Below are 24,140 nucleotides of genomic sequence, written 5' to 3' on the forward strand. Positions count from 1 at the left end.
CGTTTCTGCATCAATGGAACATGAATGCAATCAAATGTTTCAATAATTTCCAATCAATTTTAGTTATTAATTTGATCAGAAATGTTTTCAATAAATGTAATTAGTTTTCAATCAAAAGTACCTTCGATTCGAAGTAAAATCTTAAACAGGAATATTACGGTAAACCAGAAATGCTTAATTATAAACAAATTGAATACCATGTAACGATTTTGAAATAAAAAATTTGGATGGTAATTCCATGATAAATCGGATTTATAATTAAACAAAGAGTAACGAAAGTGTTAAAAAAATTATTAAACACTGCACAATATTCTACCTGCTAATTCGAAAACGGCTGTAAATAAATATTGAATTATCCAACAAACACGGCAAAAACAGATTCAAACGTGGGCCGTGCAATGATTGCAATTACTGCAACACATTCATAGAAACGGAAACAGGAAAAAAAAGCCAACAAATCCTCCAACCGAAAAGGTGTCAACCATGAATTAGCACATTTCATCAGTGGATTTAATTGAATCACGCTGCCATAAGTAATTTCACCCACCGAATCGATTTAAATTCGAACAAACATACACCGGATGCCAGTTTTCATTAGCAGCGGCAACGACCTCCCCCATTGTGATCTGCACGCAGAAATGCAATTTTCGATCAATCACACGCTTTACAAGCAGCACGCCAAATGCGCCACCTGACCTTCATGGGGGCTGCATAGGGGTTTTCACCCAAATCAAACACCTAGGTCCACGCTGCACGGGAAAGCCATTCGGTCCAATTATCCGGCCCAGATGTACTTATACATTCACTTTTGGGAGCGAATCACTTTCGAATGCATCTCGCATCAGCTGCGCCAGCAGATTGACATCGATCGGGGTGAACCCAAACCATCCTTCCCTCCTTTCGGATTAGGCCCGATGTTTGACGAATGTCGACCGGCGATGACCGGCAAAACCATCCCCACAACGAAGCGATATGCTTGCTTGAATCCCACATCGGACCATCCGGTGCGGTTCTACCGATTTGAATGGGTTTGATTTATTATTTATGAATTAATTAAATTGATATTTGAACAAAATCAGCCAACGAATGGCGAAGGCATACCAACCCGTGCGGGATAGGAGATGGTGGAGTGCACCGCGTGCACCGAGAAGGAAGTGATCGATTAGGGGATACCAGGAACGAGCACAGCCGAACACTGCATCCCAGAAGGCTAGCGGGCCAGTCACGGCCTTGACTGCCCCATGGCCCCCTTTATGGACGAGGTCTATTATACGTGCACGGCCCTGGATCCTGTTCCGCTCCATCCATCCGATGAAGGATGTTGGTGGATGCTTTCATCAAATCAAAGGCAGCACATCATGTTTCCAGCCGAACCAGATGGTCGATGAATTGAATATGAATCACACACTGGGATTCACGATTTTATGGGTTTGAGTTTCATATGAGTTTCAAAAACGTTTCACGGTTAAGCAATTGTTTTATGATTTACTTAAGTTCTATCAACAACCAAGTCCAGAGATAAGTATACCTCAAGTACTTATACTACAAAGAATTAATCTTAAAATGTTGCTAACATTTATTTAAGACCTAAACACTATCAGAGTAACTGACTCCAACTTTGGAATCAATTTATTTTATAAATATTACTATACAATTATCATATTATGTGAGAAAAATCCTCTGTCCCTCAATTACAAACTATGTTTTCATCGCCATAAAAGATGTGCACACCCTACACCAACATGATCGGAACCACACTTTTGACCTGCCGAACCATCGGAAGCATCTGAAAATTGGATTCCTGTGCTTCGGGAACAGTGTTTTCCCAGCCTGCTTGTTAATCATTGATCGATAATCTCATCCCGTGCAGCCTGTCAAAACCAACCACCATGGCTGACAAGGGCAACGGAGGTGTATGCGTTTGTGATTGTGAATTAAAGCGAGTGCATTAGCCATAAGTGGCCAGTGACCAGTGTCCCGGCTCGACCGTGCGGCTTCACTCATCATCATTGGTGCCCATGCCTGAGCCTACACTGTACCGACAAAGTTGTTTTAACGCCGATACCTCAGCTAATCCACTGCACACACACACACGCAACATCCGTCGGCAGAGGCAAACCGCTTCAAAAGGGAACACGCACCCGTAGTTTATCGCCGTACACGTCCATCACCACCATGACCACCAGCAAAGTGCCCTCTGCTTTCGAAAGGGGCCGTACCCTTTGACTCGAGCTCCTTTGGAAAAAATTGAAAAAAAAACACTATACCACTAACCCGTTTTCCTCGATACATCACATCATTTCTATCGCGAACAGGTTCATGATGTCCAGTCAGGGTTATGCAGCGGGGAAATTTAAGCCAAATCAAACGCAATTTAAATTAATAACTAATTTCTACCACTCAAGAGTTAAACTTTATGAAAGCAATTTTCAATTGCCATTGTGTAACACTACTATAAAATAAAATATACAAATTTACAGTGAAACTACATCGAAATTGAAATGAAGATATTTATACTAAGAAGACACTTTATTAGAGGTCAACTCCCATAACGTTATGTGACAGAAAATGAATACAAATCCAATTGAAATTTGAGATAAAGTAAAAGAACCCATTCTACCAAACTAGTTTGTAATATATAAAATTCTTAAACTTCGGAAACAAAAAAACCTTTCCAAATATTTTTAAAATTACCACAAATATGCCTCTTTGGTTCGGTTGAATTATTTAAACCCTTTGAAGTTGTTCTGTAAACATAAACGGAAAACATAAAACAAATGAAAAAATAGTTTCAATAAAAGCAATTCTTTCTCAACTTCTGGAAAACATTCTTTTCTAAATTGGTGATGAAGATGATGAAATGTACAATACTTTGTTATCGTTCCTACGATTATCATTCATTAAGTTTGTTGGTTAAATTATTTCGAACATTAAATCTCACGTGCTGGGTTGAATGGGTTGATACTTTCGAGCAACCTATCCGACAGCACAATGCGCCCGAGTGCATACTTGAGAGCTAATGGATAAGAAATAATAATAATCAAACACCCATTAATTCCCTGCCAGCGCAAACAACAAGGCGTTCGCGTTATCGCTCGCCTTATAGCACAACACGGCAACCCGTACCAGTGGCCTGCCGTCTGCAGTGCGCAAGGATGTAACCGGTGTGGTGCATCCTGCGGCCGCTTCCTAAAACGGATGCACCACACCGTCGAAACAAACGTCGGCAGCCAGCGGGTGCATAAATTTATGGACTTGTAAATCAGCACGCGATCTCGCGCATAAACTAGAATTAGCAGCCGTTCGATCATCAACGCTCCGCGTTACCGGCGAAGAGGATTAGAGAGGGCCAGTGACAGCAACACGCCGGGACGGTATGCTAAGCAATCAATTTATTAATTTCACAATCAAATCAGCTACCATCCCTGCGGATAGCATACCGACACGAAACGGTGGTACCGAACCCAGTGGCTGTGTACACAGGATTAGCGAGCATTGATGACGCAATCAAGGACGATCGGGACGAACTGGTGTCTTAAACGAGGGATAGGGCTGGAAGAAGACCATCCAGGCGTCTTTGTGTTGCTCCCTATCCGGCCTCCGGGGGAAGGCGCTTTTGAACACCAGTGCCATTTGTTTGATGGTTATTTTGCTGGCGTGCTGATGCGAGATACGACGACCTGTGCATTAATACCCAATAATTCAGTATTTAGAGATACATAAGCTACAAGACACTTCGGATGTTAAGCAAGTTGATGAAGGTGATAGCTAAGCTCTTTCCAGTTATTTTGGGTTCAAATATTATAAAATGTGTTATTGCCAACTTTAGGATGAAGCAACGTTTTCAGAAATCAACTCACGAACTTTGCGAAATCTTTGCTGATTACACGTAGCTTGTAATTAAGTTTGATATTTTTAGTTTGAACAAATGGTAAAAAAATAAAACATGCTTTACATTTACATAGAAATCATTAGAATTACAATCAGCGGTAGAAATACGAACAATTATCATTTACGTTTTAAATACTCGATCCAATGCTGTTCACTCTTGAAAACGTTCGAAGTAACCCTCTCAGGCTATAAAAGGAAAAGCTTTTGGTAGTTTCATAAATTATGTCCAACTACGATCCGAAAGCCAAGCACTCGTCACATCAATATTAGAAGCTGGGTTGCTTCGGCACGGGAACGGATATGCAAATGCATCTTAATGTTCAGAGCGTTAGTAATCTCTTCCGAGCTCTTGTGGTCCTCGCTTGACGTCTTTCATCATCGGACTATCAATGTTACATATTTTTATACGCATGCATAAGTTGAATTCTAACAAAAGTACTCGTACAGTCTGCATAAGTTCTGCAACCTCAATCTACCAATCTGTTTATGAACAGGCATAAACCGGCAATAGTTTAGTTATCACTCAATATATTTTACGCGAAATTTGATTCTTAAGATTATGTTTCTAATCCTCGCATTTACAATTTCTCCAAGATACAACTTCTTACATTGTTCTAACAACATAACAAGTTTGACTGTCAATCTTTATTATCGACAGCAAATTTTAAGCCTCTCAAGAACTTTAAAAAGAAGGTAAAGAAAAAGAAACATTTCGTAAGCTGAAAGAGCCAAATAAAACTGAATAGAACTGGTTGGGAATTGAAAAAAATACATATATGAGGAATAAGAGTTATGGCCAATTAAAAGCGAACAGAGGCGCCGGACATATTAAATCTGTCTCAACGGTTATGATCCTTCCTTGAAGACAAACATAGTCTTCATTAATTGTTGTCGTTCCTCATTCCCTCGCAAACAATCCATTAGGTGAAGGATGACTATCTTAATTAATTATTATTGCTGCTCGGACTGATGGACATCAGGAGTATTATGGAGTGAATAATATCATTTATGATCATGATCAATTAAACTGCGTGATCAACGTTGTTTATTTCATCTGCTTCACAAAACAAAGCAGCGATATTCTCACGCTTCTCCACGTCTTGGTCATATAAAAGGAGGTCCAACGACTCAACTTCTCGCACAAGTTTCAGAAACAGACATTGGATAGTGTGTGATTTTGTGCAGTTCTCGAAGAGCAAAATGTTGTTCCATTTGCAAACGGGGATATTGTGCTGCACTTTTATTTTAATCGGCACAGTTTCGTCAAGTGAAGAAAGTGTTTCAACTAATAACTCTACGGAACAATCTACTACTGGATATGGATACGAGGTAGTGCTGTCCAAGCTGGACTACCTTCAGTACAAGCTGCACGCCATGGAGTTCGGACTGAAAGAACGTGATGAAGAGCTTATGGAAAAAATTGCCAAACTTGAGGACACGATCGAAACCTTGCATTGGGCCATCACTCGACACGATCGTGATGTTGCACATAATTCAACCACTTTGCAGGCCAATTCCCAGAAAATTCTAGCCCAACAAACAGCATGTGCTAGCCACGAACAGATGCGGAAAGAAATAGCTCAACTTGCACCAAAGTTGAACTTATCGAACGCACAATTGCTCCTTGCATTGCAAGATGCTCGCCGCAAAGGACCTTACCGTTCTTGTAAGGAAGCCCCATTCAACTCATCCGGGGTCTATTCGATACAAGTGAGTGAAAACGATAAACCGTTTGAGGTGTTTTGTGAACAGAACAGTTTCGGAGGCGGCTGGCTTGTAATCCAGCACCGCTTCGACGGTACTCTCGACTTCTACCGAACCTGGGCGGAATATAAAAACGGATTCGGTTCCGTCTATCAAGAGTACTGGATTGGTTTAGAACTTCTTCACAATCTGACATCCCAGAGATCGTACGAGCTGTTGGTCGAGATGAAAGATTTCACCGGATTGTACAAATATGCTCGCTATAACGGGATATTCAAAATCGGAAGTGAAATGGAGCAATATTCATTGGCGAAACTGGGCACCTACGACGGCACAGCGGGAGACTCTCTAAAGCACCACGAAGGAGCTAAGTTCACCACCAAGGACAGAGACAACGATGAGAATGGAGCAAACTGTGCAGCGGTATACGAAGGCGCCTGGTGGTATAGGAGCTGTCACGCCTCTAACTTGAACGGTCGATACATGGACAAAGATGATGCTAAATCGATGTGTTGGCACGCTTACAAAAGCAACTACCAAGGATTGGCTAACGTTAAAATGATGATACGAGAAATTTAGACTCAAACTATCAATGTGACGGCGTTGAAGAGCTTTTCTCTCTTTTAGTATATAATTTAAACTACTTAAGCTCTAAATGTTATAGTTCAAGAATTGGTCATATGATGCAAGGAAATAAAAAAAATTTCATTTAAATAAATATGATTTTGCTGTTTGACTATCTTTAAGAGTTTTCAATCAACCTAACTCACACAAGCAAAATATATATCTTATTAATCTGAGACCAATCACACTGTCTAGCTTAATTAACTATGATTACTGATTCCCTGAAACAGTGTTTAGTATTGGCTTCGTAATATTTCGCTTCACTGAGCAAACGGTGTTGTTTCAGAACCTCATTCACAACACACGAGGGAACATGAGCATAATTGAAATTAATCGTACTACTAATCAAGATCAATTAAACTGTCTCCCAGTATTCTTAACTTTTCTGGCTCCAGAAATAATATAACCATCTCTCTCTATAAACTAACAGATTTGTCACTATAAAAGAAGCAGGCACAACAACTCAGTTCCACACACTTAAGTGACATCCTGACTGTAACGCCAGTAATTTTTGTTAGCAATTTCTCCATCAACCATGTTTCTTGATGTGCGAATGGTGATCTGTTGCTGTAGTTTAGTTTTCATTCGGAAGGTTTCTTCAAGTGTAGAAAGTGTTTCCATGCTTAATTCTTCGGAACATACCGTTGGTGGATATGGATACGAGGTAATTCTGTCGAAACTGGACTACCTTCAGTACAAGCTACACGCAATGGAGTTCGGACTGAAGGAGCGCGATGAGCAACTGGCTGAAAAGTTAACTAAACTTGAGGACACGATCGAAGCCTTGCAGTGGGCCATCACTCGACACGATCGGGATGCTGCACATAATCTAACTGCTCTCCAAGCCAATTCCCGGAAGATTCTAGCCCAACAAACAGCGTGTGCTAGCCATGCACAGATGCGGACAGAAATCGATCATATGATTTCAAAAGCTGGACATTCGAAAAATACTGAACATTCGGGATTAGAACTTCGAAAGCGATCATACCGATCTTGCATGGAAGCACCTGCAAAACAATCCGGCGTCTATTCGATCCAGCTAGGAAACAGCAAAGAAGTGTTCGATGCATTCTGTGAGCAGAACAGTTTCGGTGGTGGTTGGTTGGTGATTCAAAATCGTTTCGATGGGTCCCTTGACTTTTATCGAAACTGGACAGAGTATCAAAACGGATTCGGGTCCGTCTATCAGGATTTTTGGATTGGACTGGAACGGCTCCACAAGCTCACGTCCGATAGATCGTACGAACTGATGGTGGAGATAAAAGACTTTGATGGAAAATACAGATACGCCCACTATAAAGAGTTCCAGATCGGGAGTGAAACGGAGCAATATTCGTTAAAGAAACTCGGAGCCTACGATGGCACAGCGGGAAATTCGCTTGCGGGACACAAAGGCTATAAATTTACAACGAAAGACAACGATAACGATAGCTCATCATCAACAAATTGTGCAATAAGCTGCGAAGGGGCATGGTGGTACACCTCGTGCCATTCATCTAACCTGAATGGAAGATACTTGCACAAGAATGATGCGAAATCAATGAGTTGGTACGCTTATAGGAACAATTACCAAGGTTTGGCATATTCAAGAATGTTAATTCATGAAGTTTAAATTACATCATATACGAATAACAACTTCTTATATTCTATAATAATTTTGAGTCTGAACAATAAAAGCTATAATGTGGTCTAATAAATCATGATAATATCTTGAGCAAACTTAATTTTAATCGAACAAACTTATTGTTAAAAGAATCTATACATAACAATAAGGCCATTGAATAACATAATCGACGAAAAACAAAATTGCATGTCATAATTGCATACATAATTTAAGGGAGTGAGAAAGAAAGGAAGTAAATTATCGTCAAACAGTACATGGCACTAAAATCCAGTGGTTTTAGTGCATTTTGAAATTTAATTGCAAGTAAAGATTTTGCAAAGTTATTGGCTTCTTCAACCTTTTACACCTGTGCAGTCGAAAAGGTCTTGACCATAACTCTTACACGGTGATCATGACCATCTTATCATTCATTGTTATAATTTTCTGTCGGATTGTTATAATTTTCTAACATCATAAGTCAGTTTATCGTATCCCATATCATTTGGCAACAGCTAAGGCAAGCAATAAGTACTAATCAAGGATTCCAAAACTTAGTTGGCAATATTTTGCTACGGTGTGCTAATCTTCATGCAGTTTTTCACTGCAACAACAAGCAACGATACAGTTAGCCCCCATCCGGAGGATTTGTTTAACACCACGGAACCGACCATCCCTCAATATGATAACCTTCCGCCAAAACCGAACGATGAGCAGGTGCAACAGGATATAATAAGGCAACAAACTCTTCGCAAGTAGTCGTTCAGATCGTGTAAGGAAGCTCCTGTGAAACGCTCTGGAGTCTCCACGATAGAAGTGAACGACAACTATGCCTCGACAAGGAGTACTGGCTCGAGTTGGCAAGGCTGCACGAGTTAACCTCGTTGCACCTATACGAGCTGATGGGGAAGTTCGAGGACTTTAACAAGAACTACCGCTTCGCCCACTACAAGGAATTCGAGATTGGCAGTGAGTATCAGCAGTTCGAGCTGGAGAAACTGAGAGTTTACGATGGAACCGCGGGGGACTCGATGGCCAATCACAAGGGAATGAAGTTTTCCACGGTCGATCGCAAAAACAACAACAACAACTCACATGTCAACTGTGCGGTGGAGTTTCAAAGAGCCTGGTGGTACAACGATTGCATCCATTCGAACTTGAATGGCAGGTACATGGACATGAATATGCTTGATAGATGTGTTGGTTTTCCTACTAAAACAACTTCCAGGGTTTGACGTATTCGAGGATAATGATTCGTGAGATCTAGACATTTTGGGAGTCAGAAACAGCTGATACATGATCGGCTGTGTCACAGAAAAAGGGAAACAGGGAAAAAAGGTTATTATGAATTTTAAAATAAAACGATCATATATATTGTTATAACAATACGGCAACGCCCGTCATACGCTAAAAAATATGTTAGAATGTTAAATTATCTTTCCGAATAAAATTGAATATATATCTTCAACGCAGTAAAAGGTGTTCATGAAAGTTCAATTGTCTAATCGAACTTGTACACAGTAGGTCTACACTTTGCACCAGCCTAAACATAAAAAAAACTTGAAGTTTGTGCAAAGTAGTTTCATGTTCCACTAGACTATTTAAAAAAAACTTACCGTTTCGGCTGGATGAGGTTGAACGGGGAAGGACTAGAGCTGGCCAGCAGATCCTTGCACGAGTAAGCCTCACAGTCGCAGTGCTTCGTGGTCACGTTCAGCGTGGATGAGTTCGCCAGGCAAGTAATTAATTCCTGCTGCGGTGGTGGCTGTGCGTGTATGCATTTCGAGAGACACGCCAGAGAGTCCAACCGTCACGGACGCGTGTAACGTCGGCAGGATGCCAGACGACGGTCAGGAAGCAGGGTTCCGGCAGAGTGAAGGATGGTGAACCGCGACGATGCACAGTTCATTAGTGCATTCCAGGAGTGTACGCAAACATGAAAACAAAAGAATAGAAGGAAAAGATGATACGTCACAGTCACTGTTACTTTAAATTTTATGTCATTACGAACATCATTACGGAGCAGATCGGTGTTGGTAGAGGACAGAACAATGTTTTTTCTGTCACCTGCTGTACCATTGGCGATATGGAAGGACGTTAATAGGAAAGCAACATCATTAAAGGTGGAAATCAACATCATTAAAGTTTTGTTAATACGTGTTTGTATTATTGTATTCAAATGCTTATTATTTCAAAAAAAAGGTTAAATTTTTCTTATGATGCCTTCAGAGCATTTTGATGTTCATATGACACACTAAACCATGTAGAACATATTCCATCAATAATGCGTGAGAAAAGAAACATAATATACATGAATTATTTTTATACATTCTATTAAATCGCAGCATTCAAAATTGGTTTATGAATTACATCATAATAATTGTTTTAATTTACTTCCATCAGTAATTCCTACCCCTTTCCGATATCGGGACCTTTTACACTCAATTAACGTGCCATGTGTCGGTGCACCGCGTTTCGATGCAGCACAAAGGATCAGCGCTGATAATCGTGCTAGCGAAACGAACGAATCAATTTGCTCGTACTGTTAACCTTCGCAAACCACCGAACAACTACCGGCGGGGCCATGGTACTGATTGAACGATGCACCCGTGCCCGTGACAGGTCGCCGAAAGGCGATTGACGGATACTGCATATCCGGATGCAGGTTGCCGTCACAATTTGAACGTCACACGCAATTCGCCTGAATAATGAGCACGGTGGGGAAAGCACAGGGAAAAAAGACCGAAATCACATAATGCAACCAAGGGACAATGCAGATTCTTTCCAATATCCCATCCCACCTATGGTGCTATGTGTGTGTGTGTGTGGTTACACGCGTATCAGTATGCACCGATGCTGCCGAGAGTCTGCATGCATTGTGGAAGACAACCAAACGACACAAAAAACACGAAATACCCCTAAAAAGCTTCCCACATCACGTACAACGATAGGAATGCCAATGAAATAAAACAAAAAACACGGTGCATCCTCGAAACGGGCTTCCTCGAGGACCGGGTCTTCGATATAACGAACGGCGCACCATTGCATTAATAATGTTCGTTAAATTTAACTTACAATATTACCTCGTTCAGCGTAACGATAAATTTACCAGGGCGCGTTTTCTACCCCGTCACATAAAACTCCGCACGAATAAATGGTAGTAATTTTTCACGTGCATTTATTTCATGTAAGTTTCTACTCCTCGAGAACGTTTATTTCCATTATGTAGCAGGATGCTTTAGCTGTACTCTTGCAATGGGTGCCCCCACGGTAAGACTGATGCTAGGTTCTAGAAGTCATTCGGAAGTATTGAATTTCTTTGAGATGCAATAAAACTGCAGCAGAACTGAAGAGAAGCTTCTTAGCGTAGAGATACAATTCAGAAGATGCAGCGTCGTCCCAACGATAAACGATAGTCAATTAACTATTTACATGGATTTATCGTTGTCATTTCACTGCAAAACTTCTTTAGCCTATTATAGAAAACTGATTTTGTTTTTTAAAGGGTGTACACTTTTCGTTCCTGATTTGATTTATGTTCAGTTAATCAGTAAATCGAGAATGTTTGAATATTTTGCTTAAAATGTTTCGTATTATATTCGTCCATTCGTAATCGAACAAATAGTTGAATACTTTCTGATCAACTATTCTATACTTTACATGTTGTTTATAGATATACTTTATAGTTAAGAGTTCTTTAGTTATTTCTAGATTTTTTATAATTTTTTTTAAAATAATTTCTTTGGACACTTTGTCTTAATATAATTCAGAATCCAAGCCGATATCGCCAATATAGGCAATCGTTGATACGAAGTTTAATTAACCACCTTGCGAAAAACAATTTCAATGCATCAAACAAATATTCACATACACGCACACACGCAAACTCATTTCGGCATGGACGTAGCCCAACGTAAGCTCAAATAATGCTACGGATTGTTTTTCTTTGCGAACAAATAAACAAAATTTGCAATTTAGAATCGCGGGTTCCGGTGCATCCGGTGGGTTGCGGTACTAAATTTTCCGGCGACACCGCGTGCAATTTATCCAGCCGAAAACATATTTTCAATTTTCCAACTCAACTCCTCCAACTGCCACCGCTTCGGTGTGATCAGTTGTACGTACCGCCACTTTCGACCTCCTTTACGAGCAACAAAAAAGTTATTTAATTCTATAGTTATTTTCCCGACTTTCAGTCGTCAGTTTCCTTTTAGCGCGAGTTGTTTGGGAAAATTTTAAACCACTCGTCACTTCGTTCGCCATTGTTGGACCCACGACCGTTCAATAAACAGGAAAAATCAACCATCGTGGCCGTACTCGGACCGCCATCAGCAGCAGCTCCCGCCGATTTCAGCAAACAATGTGCTCCACCGGAAGTGAACGCCGGCGTTTGCCGGCTGGTCGCGATTGTCGTGGAAAATGGCCGATCGTACAATGGTTCGGGAAGCATAATCAACCGAGAGGTCGGGATCGAAACGAGCGGAAAATCAGTGGCCAAACGTCAGATTCATTATTGCACGTAGCTAAAACAAACTCATGAATAAATAATTTACATTTTCCTCTCCAACTCGATGGCGCTTTTCCGTCAGTTGCAGACCGCAGCGGCAATTGGAGGCTGCGCCGTAGCCGAGGCCGGGCGATTTTGTCCGATTTTCAAACAATCGCACCAAACACATTGATAGATGATGGAGAACTCCAGCCGGTTCCAACAACAAGTTCTATCCATCTTGGGGGAGGGGAACACGCTACTGGATTGGGCCATTCTAGGAAAACAAAAAATAAACAGTACCAGGGTTGGGAAAACGATTTTGCAAAATTTCCCAACATCGACAGATGAATTAAAAATGGAAAGTGCGCTCGTAATAGAATTAAGCTATCCTTACTCCAGCACCGGTCAGAAAACAGGTTTTGAACAAAAACGTTGCTTCTGCTACTGACAAATGGTTGCCCTACGAGTGTCCATTTCGGTTTCCAGTACACTTACACGTGGTAATTTCTATCAAAGAGAAGGGAAATTCATGGTAACGCTTTGTGTTTTTACTATTTCAGCTGTGTTGTACAATGTCAATTGCAGACGGTTATCATCCCAATTCAACGGGCTGAAATGGTAGCTCCACATAAAATTACTAAAGCATAGTAGCGCACGAAACTACCAGGATGTAGTTTCATGGAGTTCACTTTTAGTGTTGATTAAAATAAACAAATGTTTACATTTCTATAATGTTTTGCGTTAAAATGAACATCTTTCCATGTGTAAACGAATTTAACGACTAAAGAAATATGCTTGTTCAAAAGTTATGCTTTGACCTTTTCGACAAAACTTTGTTTTTAGATCTTCAACAACATCTACAGTGCTTAACCTTAATGTGTAGAATGTTTCAGAAGTGACGGAGTTTCAATATTGGTAGAATTTTGAGTGTACACAAAACTACATATCAAAAAGCTAAAACATATAATAGTATTCACTTCATTATTGTGTTATGAAAACTTTCATTGAAACTGAAAAAATGAATGAAAACTTTCTGCTTGAAAATATTATGATTTACACATGTAACTAATCAATGCAGTTTTTAATGAAAACTTTCTTATTTACACATGTAACTCATCAATGCAGTTTAGCTTTAGCAAATTAAACATGAACTTGGTTCCGTTGGGAGATATACAAAGGCTCTAGGCAGGTCAGCGGATTGCAACAGTCAGCCCAAATGGAAGCGAATCCGTTGACAGTCAAACAACACCGGACGACAATTGTTGACAACCACTCAAAGCGAACATAAACCGCGCTTCCTCCTTATCCATCCCCAGCGCGATGGTCAGTAGCAGACAAAAGAGGCTACAAACGAAAAGAAAACAAGACAGGATAACAACGGACATTCGGAACAACATGGTGGAAAACAAAAACCAGAACAACATTGCGCCGCTACGGATGCCCTGGGAAATCAGTGCGATCGGCCGCTGAACCAGACTGCCAGACATCGGTCCAGCCGGTTGGGGCCGCCGGTCGTATTGACGTCGTTTAAACAATGTGCCTCCATAATGCGCCTCCATATGTCTGCAGGAAAATGTCTAGCCGGTGCGTGAATCCAGTGCAGTGACCATGCAGTGCAGTGGACGATCACGTCGCGACAGTTGTCACAGGGCCATACCGCCCTGTTTGCTCAAAACTGGACAAACCCTAGCACGGGGCCTTGGCTTGGCGGCTGCAATCGAGTCGCCGATAGCGATAGAATACCGGGTAGCGGACAATAAACGCTTCCAGAGCCTCGGTGGAGTCTCGGAGTGGAAGAAGAGTAGCATCGGTACAAGACATTTTTCCGGATTGAAACAGACCACTGCTAGACTCGACGAGCGATTGGTGGTATTTTAGTAAGTAAACAACTATTACGAACAAATTCTTTGGAAAACTGTTGCCAGTTTGCTTGCAAGCATGTGAATTTGACGGTCCATATGTTTTGAAGGAAATCCATGAAGACCTTTAAAGGTAGGCTACAATAATACTACAACAAATTACAACAAGTTACAAATAAACTGAGCAAATAAAAAATAAAAAAATACACTTACACAACTAATTAATTTTTTTGTATCTTTGGTGTTGCTCGGAGTTTATTATCTAAAACACAACATCAATGAATAAATTATTACACACGTTAAAACTTAGTCTAGCTAAAAACGATACCGTCCTGGCCAACGGTCGAGGAGCAAAAGAGGATGAGTGCTCATGGGAGCTTTCCGGGAAGCCGGCGCACACATCAACAAGATGACAATTGCGTGTCGTCTGTGAGTGGCAATTGGCGCTATACACACACAGGCTCCCAACAAATTTATTATAACATTTGCAGTGAGAGGAGCAACAGAAAAATGTTACAAGAGATAATTTGATAGTTGGGAAAGTGAGAAATCAAATGCCCCAAATCATAAACGATATAACATCAAAATTGTTTTAGAATTCTCGAGCAAAAATATTTCCAAAACTGGTATAATAAATAAAATGGCATTTTGAGAAACTCTAAGCAGAAGTTTCAGAGTTTTCAGAACAGAGCATTTTGAGAAACATCTGTCACAAAGGCAAGTGTAATATTTCATTTTATCTTTCAAGTAACCGATTAAACGTTCTATTCAGAACAAGAGACAGATAAATAATGCTATCATTTATATGAAACCATAATTTATAGCTCATAAATTGATGCCGATTTAAATCGGCTATTCTTTAATTAGCAGCGCCTTTTGCAAAACTTGTTTTGCCTCCACTATTTCCGATCACGTAACCACACTAATGAGAAGTTCTTTTCTTTTGTTCCAGTTCCCCGCGACTAAAAGACAAATGAAAAACATCAGTCGTGCTTAATCATCAACCGCAGGAATGTGCCATCGAAACTGAACTCATTCTCCAAGATGGGCGGGAACGGACGGGTGATGTTATGTCGACCTCTCGCGGTCGAGAATGAAGATTCCACACCTAAAATAAAATTCGCGAAGAAAACGTTACACGGGCGACCGGTTTCTCTACCGCCGCTATCAGCAACCCATCAGGTCAAGGACACGAGCCATGATGGCCATTGAAGAAGCATAAAAGGCACACTCCAAAACGAAAAACCAAATCCATTAGACGTTGGTTGAAGCGTGTTTGCAAAGACCGCACGTGGACAACCGGAATACTTTGGCTGCGATTTAAATTTTCTCCATACGAAACCAAGAATAGGCAGAGTTGGTTCATCGCTGGTTGGAGCCAAAACTGCTCTTACACACGTCCACATAGCAAAGTACATAATTAACGCCTTTTATGAATTCGATCCATTCGTTCATCAGGGTGTAACATGCTTTCAACCCTTGTTTTATGTGAAAGATTAATGAATGTCCGATAAGCTTGCGAATCGTGTTTTTTTTCAGCAATCTCATATTGCTTAAACTTTTCGCATGACATTCAATAAAATAATAATAAAAAGTGAAATAAAAATGTTAAAACACTTATGCAAGTAATAAGATTTTATTGTAAACAAACGTTTAATTTTTTTTATTGTAAACAAATATAAATACTAAGGGGAAAAGAAATTAAGAAGACAGATGCAATAAAGAAAAATCCAAACTGTATTATACATTCAAAAGTACAAAAAAATACAGTGAATTAAAAAAAGAGTAAATTGAACAATTAAAAAGAAAAAAATTAGTACATGAAATTAAGAAAAAGGAAAAGGTATTTTATATTCATAATGACAAAAACAAAAGAAACTGCAAATGTTAAACAATCAAAGCATTTAATTATTGTAATAACATTTTATACGAATCTATACGACAGTATAATGTCAACTTTGATGCTCATCTATTGTTATTATGTATATTTGGACAGCCACGTATGTATGTAGTATTGTACATTCATTGAAGTTTAAAAAAATCTTGTTCCAATTTAAATCCACGTTCCTGTCCCGTTGAGCGTTTAATGATAGCCAAGTGACCGAACGATGCCCATAAGTACGTTGGTGCGGTTAGGTTTGCACCGGTTTTCCGATTTCGGTTTGCCATCCGGTTCCTAATCGGTGCAAAACCATGGCGAGACGCGCACATGTTGGCATCCCGGCACGTCCAAGAAAGAGATCGCCATTTCTGGTACAGAACCGCGGGGAGGTCATTGACAACCGCATGCCGAACAACGAGGGAAGCGAAAAGAGGGAAACGAAAATAAAAAAGAAACCTTCGAAGACGAATGCCAGAAGAAGTTACTTCAGACTTTTTCTTAAACATCTTTCTTACTATTACTACGTTTCTTTATTCTATTCCGTGTTTCGCATTGCGCCATTTCGCCACGTTAACGCTATTCGGCCGACGTCTGTCATAAAATAAAAACGGAAATACGAACCCCGGCAGCCAACGCCTCGAACGGCTGGCTGAGCATCGAATGTATCTTCCGATGTTCCGGCAGATTCGCCAGGGCGTCCAAGCTTCATCAGCGAAGCGAACGGTCCGAAGACTAAATGTGAAAGATTTACTCCGGTCAGACCGTCGGCGATGGAATACACCGGGACCGGAGCCAAATGGTAACCGTGGAGTGAAACGTCTTTTCCGTGGTGATTCCGGTGCCCGAGTTGACGAATGCCTGGCAATAATTCACTTGTGACACACGATCGGCTAATCTGCATCTGGCATAACGAGTTGTAATCTCATCAGCGATGCCAATGGATCAACTGCCCATGACGGGAAAAGGTTGTCATTAAATAACTACGGACGTAAGCTAACTACATATACATTTAACCTTTTGCTTGCAGTTAACAAAAAATAAGCTCCCTGATACCATTAAGCAGCGGCAAAAATATATACAGTTTCAAGAACAACAGAATTTTAAAAAAGCTGTAAAATTTAGTCAACCAACTTTTATTGGAAAATTTATAAAATCAAGAACTGATTCAAAAAGAAATGTTTAAATATCTTTTGAATTATTTGGTTAATGTTGATGTTGGTTTTAACTCTTCAGTAAAATATTATTCATTGAAAGTATTTGAAATTTATTTATAATCACATAACGTCTTCTTCTTCTTGGCGTAACGACCTCTTGGTCATGCCTGCCCGTTAAGGGCTTACGAGACTTGTTTCCCTGTTGTTCCCGGTCTCGGTTGGGATTCGAACCCACGCCGTCGAGGTGGTCAGCCCCGGCGTGGGCCGATTTCCTAACCGGCGCTACCGCTCGGCTGTCGCGGACCTATCATATAACGTCTCTATGGTTAATATTCAACAGGCTAATGAACTGACTCTTATAAATGAGTTATTGTTCCTTTTTAACTTATTTTTCTTTAATCCCCTCCTTATTCGGTTGTAAAAATAGAGAGACGTCTCGTCCATTGTCAGTATCATTTTGGTGCTGAACCTGTTAATAAAAACAAGTAACCTTTCTCATCCACCTGTCACAGAAAAATGGAAAAAAAAACAACATAGATCCAACTCTTGTTTGGATATGTTTGAATCGATAATGAGATCCTTTACGCGCTTAGTTATACATCCGGCCGCCTGATTCAGTGATTGCTTGTCACTTACTTTTCTTAAAACAAACAAATCGCCATCCCAACGTCCATCATCCGATCGGATGATGTCTTTATCTTTGCCACATCATTATCATTCAATTAGGCTTCCGATCGGACGGCTCCAAACACTGTTCTCACGCCCAGTTTGACTCGGTGCCCACATTGCGACCGACCGAAAACCGGTCGTGTTCCGTCAACCCGCCAGCTGTCAGAAAGAAAACCGAATCGGTCCAGGGATGTTCCATTCACGGCAGCAGTGTTTGAAAATGAAAGAAAAAGGAAAAACCTCTCTATCAACCAAGCCATCCATTTGCGTTCAAATGTTTTGACAGCATGATACAAGAACAAAAAAAAACCCACCCGATCAAACGTAACCGGTTAGTCCAGGTGCTGGCAGTACGAGGAGGGCAATAAGGCAGCGTGTTTTATGCTCCCGTTGGTTTCGTGTATCGTTGCCATGTTTGTCGTCTCCCGTTTACCACGCGGTTTTCCGGTTGACAACGGAAGATTCTCGACCAACGACAAATGATTTGATCGTTTAGAACACATATCGTCTATGTTGCTGTCAATTGGCTGCCAGCTTTCCGTTCGCCCCGTGCCTTGCCCGTTTCCTTTCCAGGGCGGCTGCAAAAAGGCTCCTGGTGCGGCTGACTGGTTCGGTTCCATTGCTTTGGGACACACCGATAGTGAAGCAATAAAACGCATTCCAATCAATCGATCAATCCGGGATTGATCCGCGTATGCAAATTCACGGTGACATTCGGGCGTATTAGCACTACGGTAGCACGACGAATATATTAACACCGGGACCGCCAACCGCTTTGGACCCGCACGAGGCGTAAACGCTTCGTTCATAAAACTGTCGAAAAGAATAAATAACGCATTAGTTACTGCCAGTTTGTACAAGGACAAAACATGGGCTAGATAAGTTTAAATAACAATGACCAACAAACCAACAATGCAGCCAACCGACCTACGAAACAACGCATTCGATTTACTAGTGCCAGTCCCGGGAGAGCAATGAATAAATTCAAAATTGAAAAATAAAAACCAAAAACATTAAGCCTAAAATGGGAACATCTAAAAGGATACGTTATATCGAACCAAAGAAGTAAAAACAAATACCAATGTATCTTTGTTGTTTTTTTCTGGTGTTACCTACAATTCAACAAAAACAACACAGAAACTCAACCGGGGATGGTGAATCCTGCGTGGAAAATGTCCAAAAGATTCCGGGACCCCGGTTGTTAAAAATTCTATAAATTTTCAAACTGTGCCACTCACTCGCGGGAATTGTGCCAACGGGAGAAAGGAAATTGCGTATACGGCACCATTTGCTTTCCAAAGGTACCGTGCAATAGTTGCCAAAAAACGAAAAAAAGCCAACTATAGCTATGCCTGCGTACACGGAAAGGAAGCTGCAATTCTAATCAATTCATGAACACAATTTTTCATTCAACTCTCGGATGCTGTTACTGTTCCTGTTTTATAGCGTTTGTTTCATTTCCGTTCCGAAAAGGCATAAGTTTTACGTTTCCGAACAAGAAAGACAAAAAACATCAAAGTTCTATGTTCGATGTTTACTTTGGAAACAAAGTGGGTTTAAATTTATGTGAACAAAAATGTCAATTACGAGCGAATACAACTAAGCAACACGTTTTTGTCACTCAAAAGAGAATCATTCAGAAGAGTAGCAAAAACGTATTTTTTGGAATAAAAATGAAATAGAAATAGGTTTCAGTTTAAAACCCGAAACATGTTTTCGAAAGACATAAGCTTTGTAGTATTTTTTTTTGCAATTTCTCCACCCATTGCATTTCAAACGCCAAAATCAAAACGACCGCGACAGGAGGGAAATAAAGCGATAACATAATAGAAAGAAATCTGAGCTTGTTAAATTACCATATAAGATTGCCTCGCACGAAGCTGAGCAATAAAACGTTAAAACGATATTATTGAACGATCTTCTCAGATAATTAATATTTAGCTGTCTTAGAAAAAGAAATCAATTTGACATCGCATCGGGTTTGGTTCCCATTGCTCGTAGAATTGCCATTCAATATGATGGCACGAAGAAGGTGGAAACGTTGGTCGCAAAAAATACTAAGCTAAATTACAACCAAGCGAATAAACATCCAAGAAAATCAATCGGCCAAAAGCACAGCAAGTCTAAAAAACAACCATTCCAGTTAGGAGTAGACACGGCAACCTGTTGCTCATTTCGAGGCTTTTTATGCCGCCCAAAAGCGTCCGTCTATAAAACTATGCCCAATCAAAGAGAACCAGTTTCTTGCAGCTTCTTCTATCGTGCTTCCTTACGTGAAGGAGGGAGAAACCCTAGATATTAAAGCCGATGGATATAATTAAACCACTTGAGACTTCGCCACCTGTGGAGTCGCGTGCTGATCTAAGAATCGGCAGTTTCCCTCTGCACGAGCGTGTTCGTGTTTAGAATGGACACAAAAGGACCCACGCGCGCACAAAAGAGCTACTCACAATTTCATTCAACATGTCCGCCAGCAGGATCAGACGCAGCTTGGACAGCTTCGTCCGGTAGACGTTCCGTTCCGTGCGGAAACCGCCTCGATCCTGAGCCTGTTGACCACTCGAGTGTCGTGCCGGTTCTGCTGCCCTCTCGGTCGTAGCTGTTGCTGCTACCGGCTGAAGCGGAACCAATGGACGACCGGGGATTCTTGCCGAGGCGCCCAACGGTGACCGCGTCCATTGCGATGAGCCCACCGTCGATGGCAGGGGTCCGCCAACGGTGTCCGCATAAATTTGTACTAAAACGCTTAAAATCACAACTAATCGCATTATCGTCGTTGAAATTTGCATCTCATTTGAATATCGGGCGGGCAGGTCCACTTGACTATCGCAGGTTTTTTTTAGTGTTACTTTTAACTTCTTAACCGTTCACTTTTTCTTTTGTTTTCTCTTTTCTCTCAAACAAAAAAGATAAAATCATCCCTTCCTTTTGGCCTGATGCCCCAGTTGCAGCGGGAACGAATTATCACACCATCACATACACACACACATACACTCTTAACACCAAAGAGAACCGCTTCTCAAGCTCCTTTGCGGACTTCCACACGGTTTCTGATAAACTTCAGGGTTCTTCAGGTGCCCGAGATTCTCGCCGCAATCACCGTTATGTTTGATTCCGCGCGTTATACTCCAACGATTTACAGTGCCGCTCGAAATTCGCCACCACACGCACGGACCGGGGTGACAAGTGACGTTTGTTAGTCACTTTTTTCCATTCTTATCGTCCTCATTCCTGTAAACACACACACACACACAAAACACACTCACACAAGGGCACATACGGAAATACAACAAAAACTTCACACTAGAAGAACAGAAGAAAGCTAAAACCATTAACGAAAGCATGCTTGATTGCCTGACCCTACTCTTTTCTCTTCTCGCCGTTCAATCGGGACGTTTTCTTTCAAGAAAAAGAAATCCGACGAAACCAACGGACACGTTTGTCGAACGGAAAGAAGCTCGATCGGCCGAAACAGAAGAAAGAGGCAGCCGCGAAAAAAAATCACGTCACGCATATTAACCGTTATCAAACCGCTGCTGAGATTCCCGCTTTCGGCTTTACTTCTTTTATTTCGGTAAAAAAGTTTCAAAAAACAACAAACACCTCAAAAAATGATGTGATAAACAATTTGAAACTGTCATCGAGATTGATGATGCATACCTGTTTTCAGGCAATGGACACTTTAGCGTTATCAAACCCATTGGAAAAAAGTAAAATTATTAATGATCGAGAGATAACGACACAAATGGACTGCACACCCAACCATTGTTTGAAGAGTGCAAAATTATTTAAAAAATAATGAATTTGAAAGAAAATTCATACATTTTAAAAAGTCACTTATTCGTTGACATGTTTTAAAATAGTTAGTCACATCATTTCTTTCACTATGCACTATTCTTTTTGTTCATTCTTATTCTTTAGTTTCTTAAAAAAATCAAATGACAACTTTCATTTGAATGAGTCTGAAACACTATTACGAACGAACTAGCCATCCGAAATCGTTAATCTTTTCCGAATAATTAACAACAACACACTAGCCGAAAATGTTACAAATTGTTTGTCCTCCTCACTACAAGCCCGTTCCTAGAGGCAACAACCGCGTTGTAGCTGAATGCTCAGACCGTTGTTGGGCTCGTTACCTGCTCCACCGGTGGCTGGTCGCGTTCTGACGTCGGAAACGAATGCTTCTGGCCGGCGAGGGTCCTCCAGACGAGCTTTACGTTCTCTCACAGTTCTACCAGAGCGAACGAATTGAAGATCGTTTTCTGCAGCCACGATCATGATGATGATCATACCGTGGGTCATCCCCTCATACCAAAGCCACGGAAAAGTAGGATGGGGTGTAGGGGACCGCTATCGATCATGGGGATGAACCGTCGGCTCCGTCCTTTCGTTGGTTGTCTTGTGTTTTCTTCCATTCTCTCGCTCTCTGTCTGCCTCACGAAAGGGTAGCATGAACAAAACAAAACACTGGCAAAGCGAAAAAAACACATTGGAGCCACCATTAAGCAACCCAGCGATGTTGTGGGCTTCTCCGAGGGCTCCAACCGAGGACACGTAATCGAACCTGACGTTTCATATCACTTTGTATGGCAACAGATGGAGCCGGGATTGTCGCTGGAGCCAAGTGTGCGTTTGCTGGTGGTTTGTGTATCTTTTCCCTTATTATGACTTGTTTTTTGTTCTTTTTGTTGTTGTTGCATTTCGTTCACGACTCCTGTCCACCGCGGAACGACTTGATGATGGTCAATCGGCGCTGATTATGCTGATGGGCTTATTATGTTGAATGGAGAAGTTCTTACCGAGCAATTGTTATTGTTTACGATGCCATCGATTACGCTGAGGAAGTTGAAAGAGTGGTCGAATCTTTCATGAGAAACGAAACTTACTAACCATGCAACAAGTCAAGTTGGTGTTGGGCTAATTTTTAAACCATTTGTTCCATCCCCGGTGTGAACAACTTCCTTTTACGAGTAACTCGTGTTCCCTCGGTGATCGGTTCTGCTAGTTCGAGCCCTTCGCGTGTGCCATACGTCGCACGGTGCAATGGTCAAGGACACTCGATCGGCACCGAGAGCACACGGAGCGATCGCACGAAGCAGAGCGAGAAAACGCAACGTAGTAGAACGAAAGATTTCAACGATGCGTCAGGCGACGAACCTGCGCGTTGAAAGACGATTGGTTCTCGTTCGTTTAACACTTAAGTTTGATTCGGTTGATTATAATAAGAATTCTCCAGGTAAACAATTGTACTATTACGGAACGAAGTTTTCGAATGTCTAATTTTATAGACAGATTATGGTTTTGAAAAATCAGAGTTATTTTTATTTTATATGATCGAAACATGGACTTTTTAAATCTTATTTTGAAATTCTTTATTTTGCATCAGGGACAATAAAATAGTCGGATCGGATTCTATTTCTGGCTTCGCACCTGGCAAGTCTCTGACTGCCTTGCTTGCCTTTCTTTAAGTTTCCCAGCAGCTCGAAAAGGTGGGGCGGAAATACCTTTCTCTTGAAATGGTTTGTTTCATTTAGCTTTTCAGGCATAAGCTACTTGAAGATACAACATGGCATATACAAGTCACCATCTGCAGCCGTGATCGTCTAGTGGTTAGGACCCTACGTTGTGGCCGTAGTAACCCAGGTTCGAATCCTGGTCACGGCAGTGTTTAATTCAAAAGGATAAAACATCCTTAGTGAATTATAACTGACACTGTCACGGAAGGTGTGTGATGAGCTGATTTTTTATCGAATATTTTTATATTTTTCATTTAAACAATACTATATATTCGAATCGATATTTTTCCATTACTTTTAGTAGTAGTAGTAGTAGTAGTAGTAGTAGTGATAGTAGTAATAAAAACCGTATATTTGTTTGTAATTCATTATGTTACAAAATACATGCATAAAGGGTTTTTAAGCTAGTTAGTTGGAAATGTTATGGTACCTAGGCGGTGTTTTATGATGTTCAGTGGGAAAATTGTTTAATTTAAAACCCACGTGACGAGCAAAAAAAAATTTATTTACTTCAACCTATATCCTAAACTATTACTAACATTTGATCTGATCTTGTTCGTGATCTGGCTTAAATGTATACTTTTGTTTGTGAGAATTATTCAAATCGGTAATGGGTGATTTGTTATGAAGTAAAGAAATTCGTTGGTACGAATATGTTAAAACTATTTTTGTATGAAATAAAATTACTTATAACACTTTGAACATGCTCCAATTTTCTCCTCCATCGACTTTTACGTTGGGCGGGAAAG

The 24,140-nt window shown here is 40.8% G+C and overlaps 1 protein-coding gene and 1 non-coding gene across 2 annotated transcripts in view; one reads left to right on the forward strand and one right to left on the reverse strand.

Moving 5' to 3' along the window:
• The window catches only part of LOC131285669 (uncharacterized), a 37,269-nt gene extending 16,608 nt beyond the window's left edge, over nucleotides 1-20,661 (reverse strand). The window contains exons 1-2 of the mRNA XM_058314527.1: nucleotides 20,323-20,661; nucleotides 9,436-9,584 (exon numbers count right to left, since the gene is read on the reverse strand). Coding sequence (XP_058170510.1) covers nucleotides 9,436-9,584; nucleotides 20,323-20,661 — 488 coding nt within the window. The remainder of the gene's footprint in view (nucleotides 1-9,435; nucleotides 9,585-20,322) is intronic.
• A 2,806-nt stretch (nucleotides 20,662-23,467) lies between these two features.
• Trnah-gug (transfer RNA histidin (anticodon GUG)) lies at nucleotides 23,468-23,539 on the forward strand. Its single transcript has one exon. It is a non-coding gene; the product is annotated as a tRNA-His (tRNA).
• The last annotated feature ends 601 nt before the right edge of the window (nucleotides 23,540-24,140 follow it).

The sequence above is a fragment of the Anopheles ziemanni genome, chromosome 3, assembly GCF_943734765.1.
Source record: "Anopheles ziemanni chromosome 3, idAnoZiCoDA_A2_x.2, whole genome shotgun sequence".
Lineage (NCBI taxonomy): Eukaryota > Metazoa > Arthropoda > Insecta > Diptera > Culicidae > Anopheles > Anopheles ziemanni.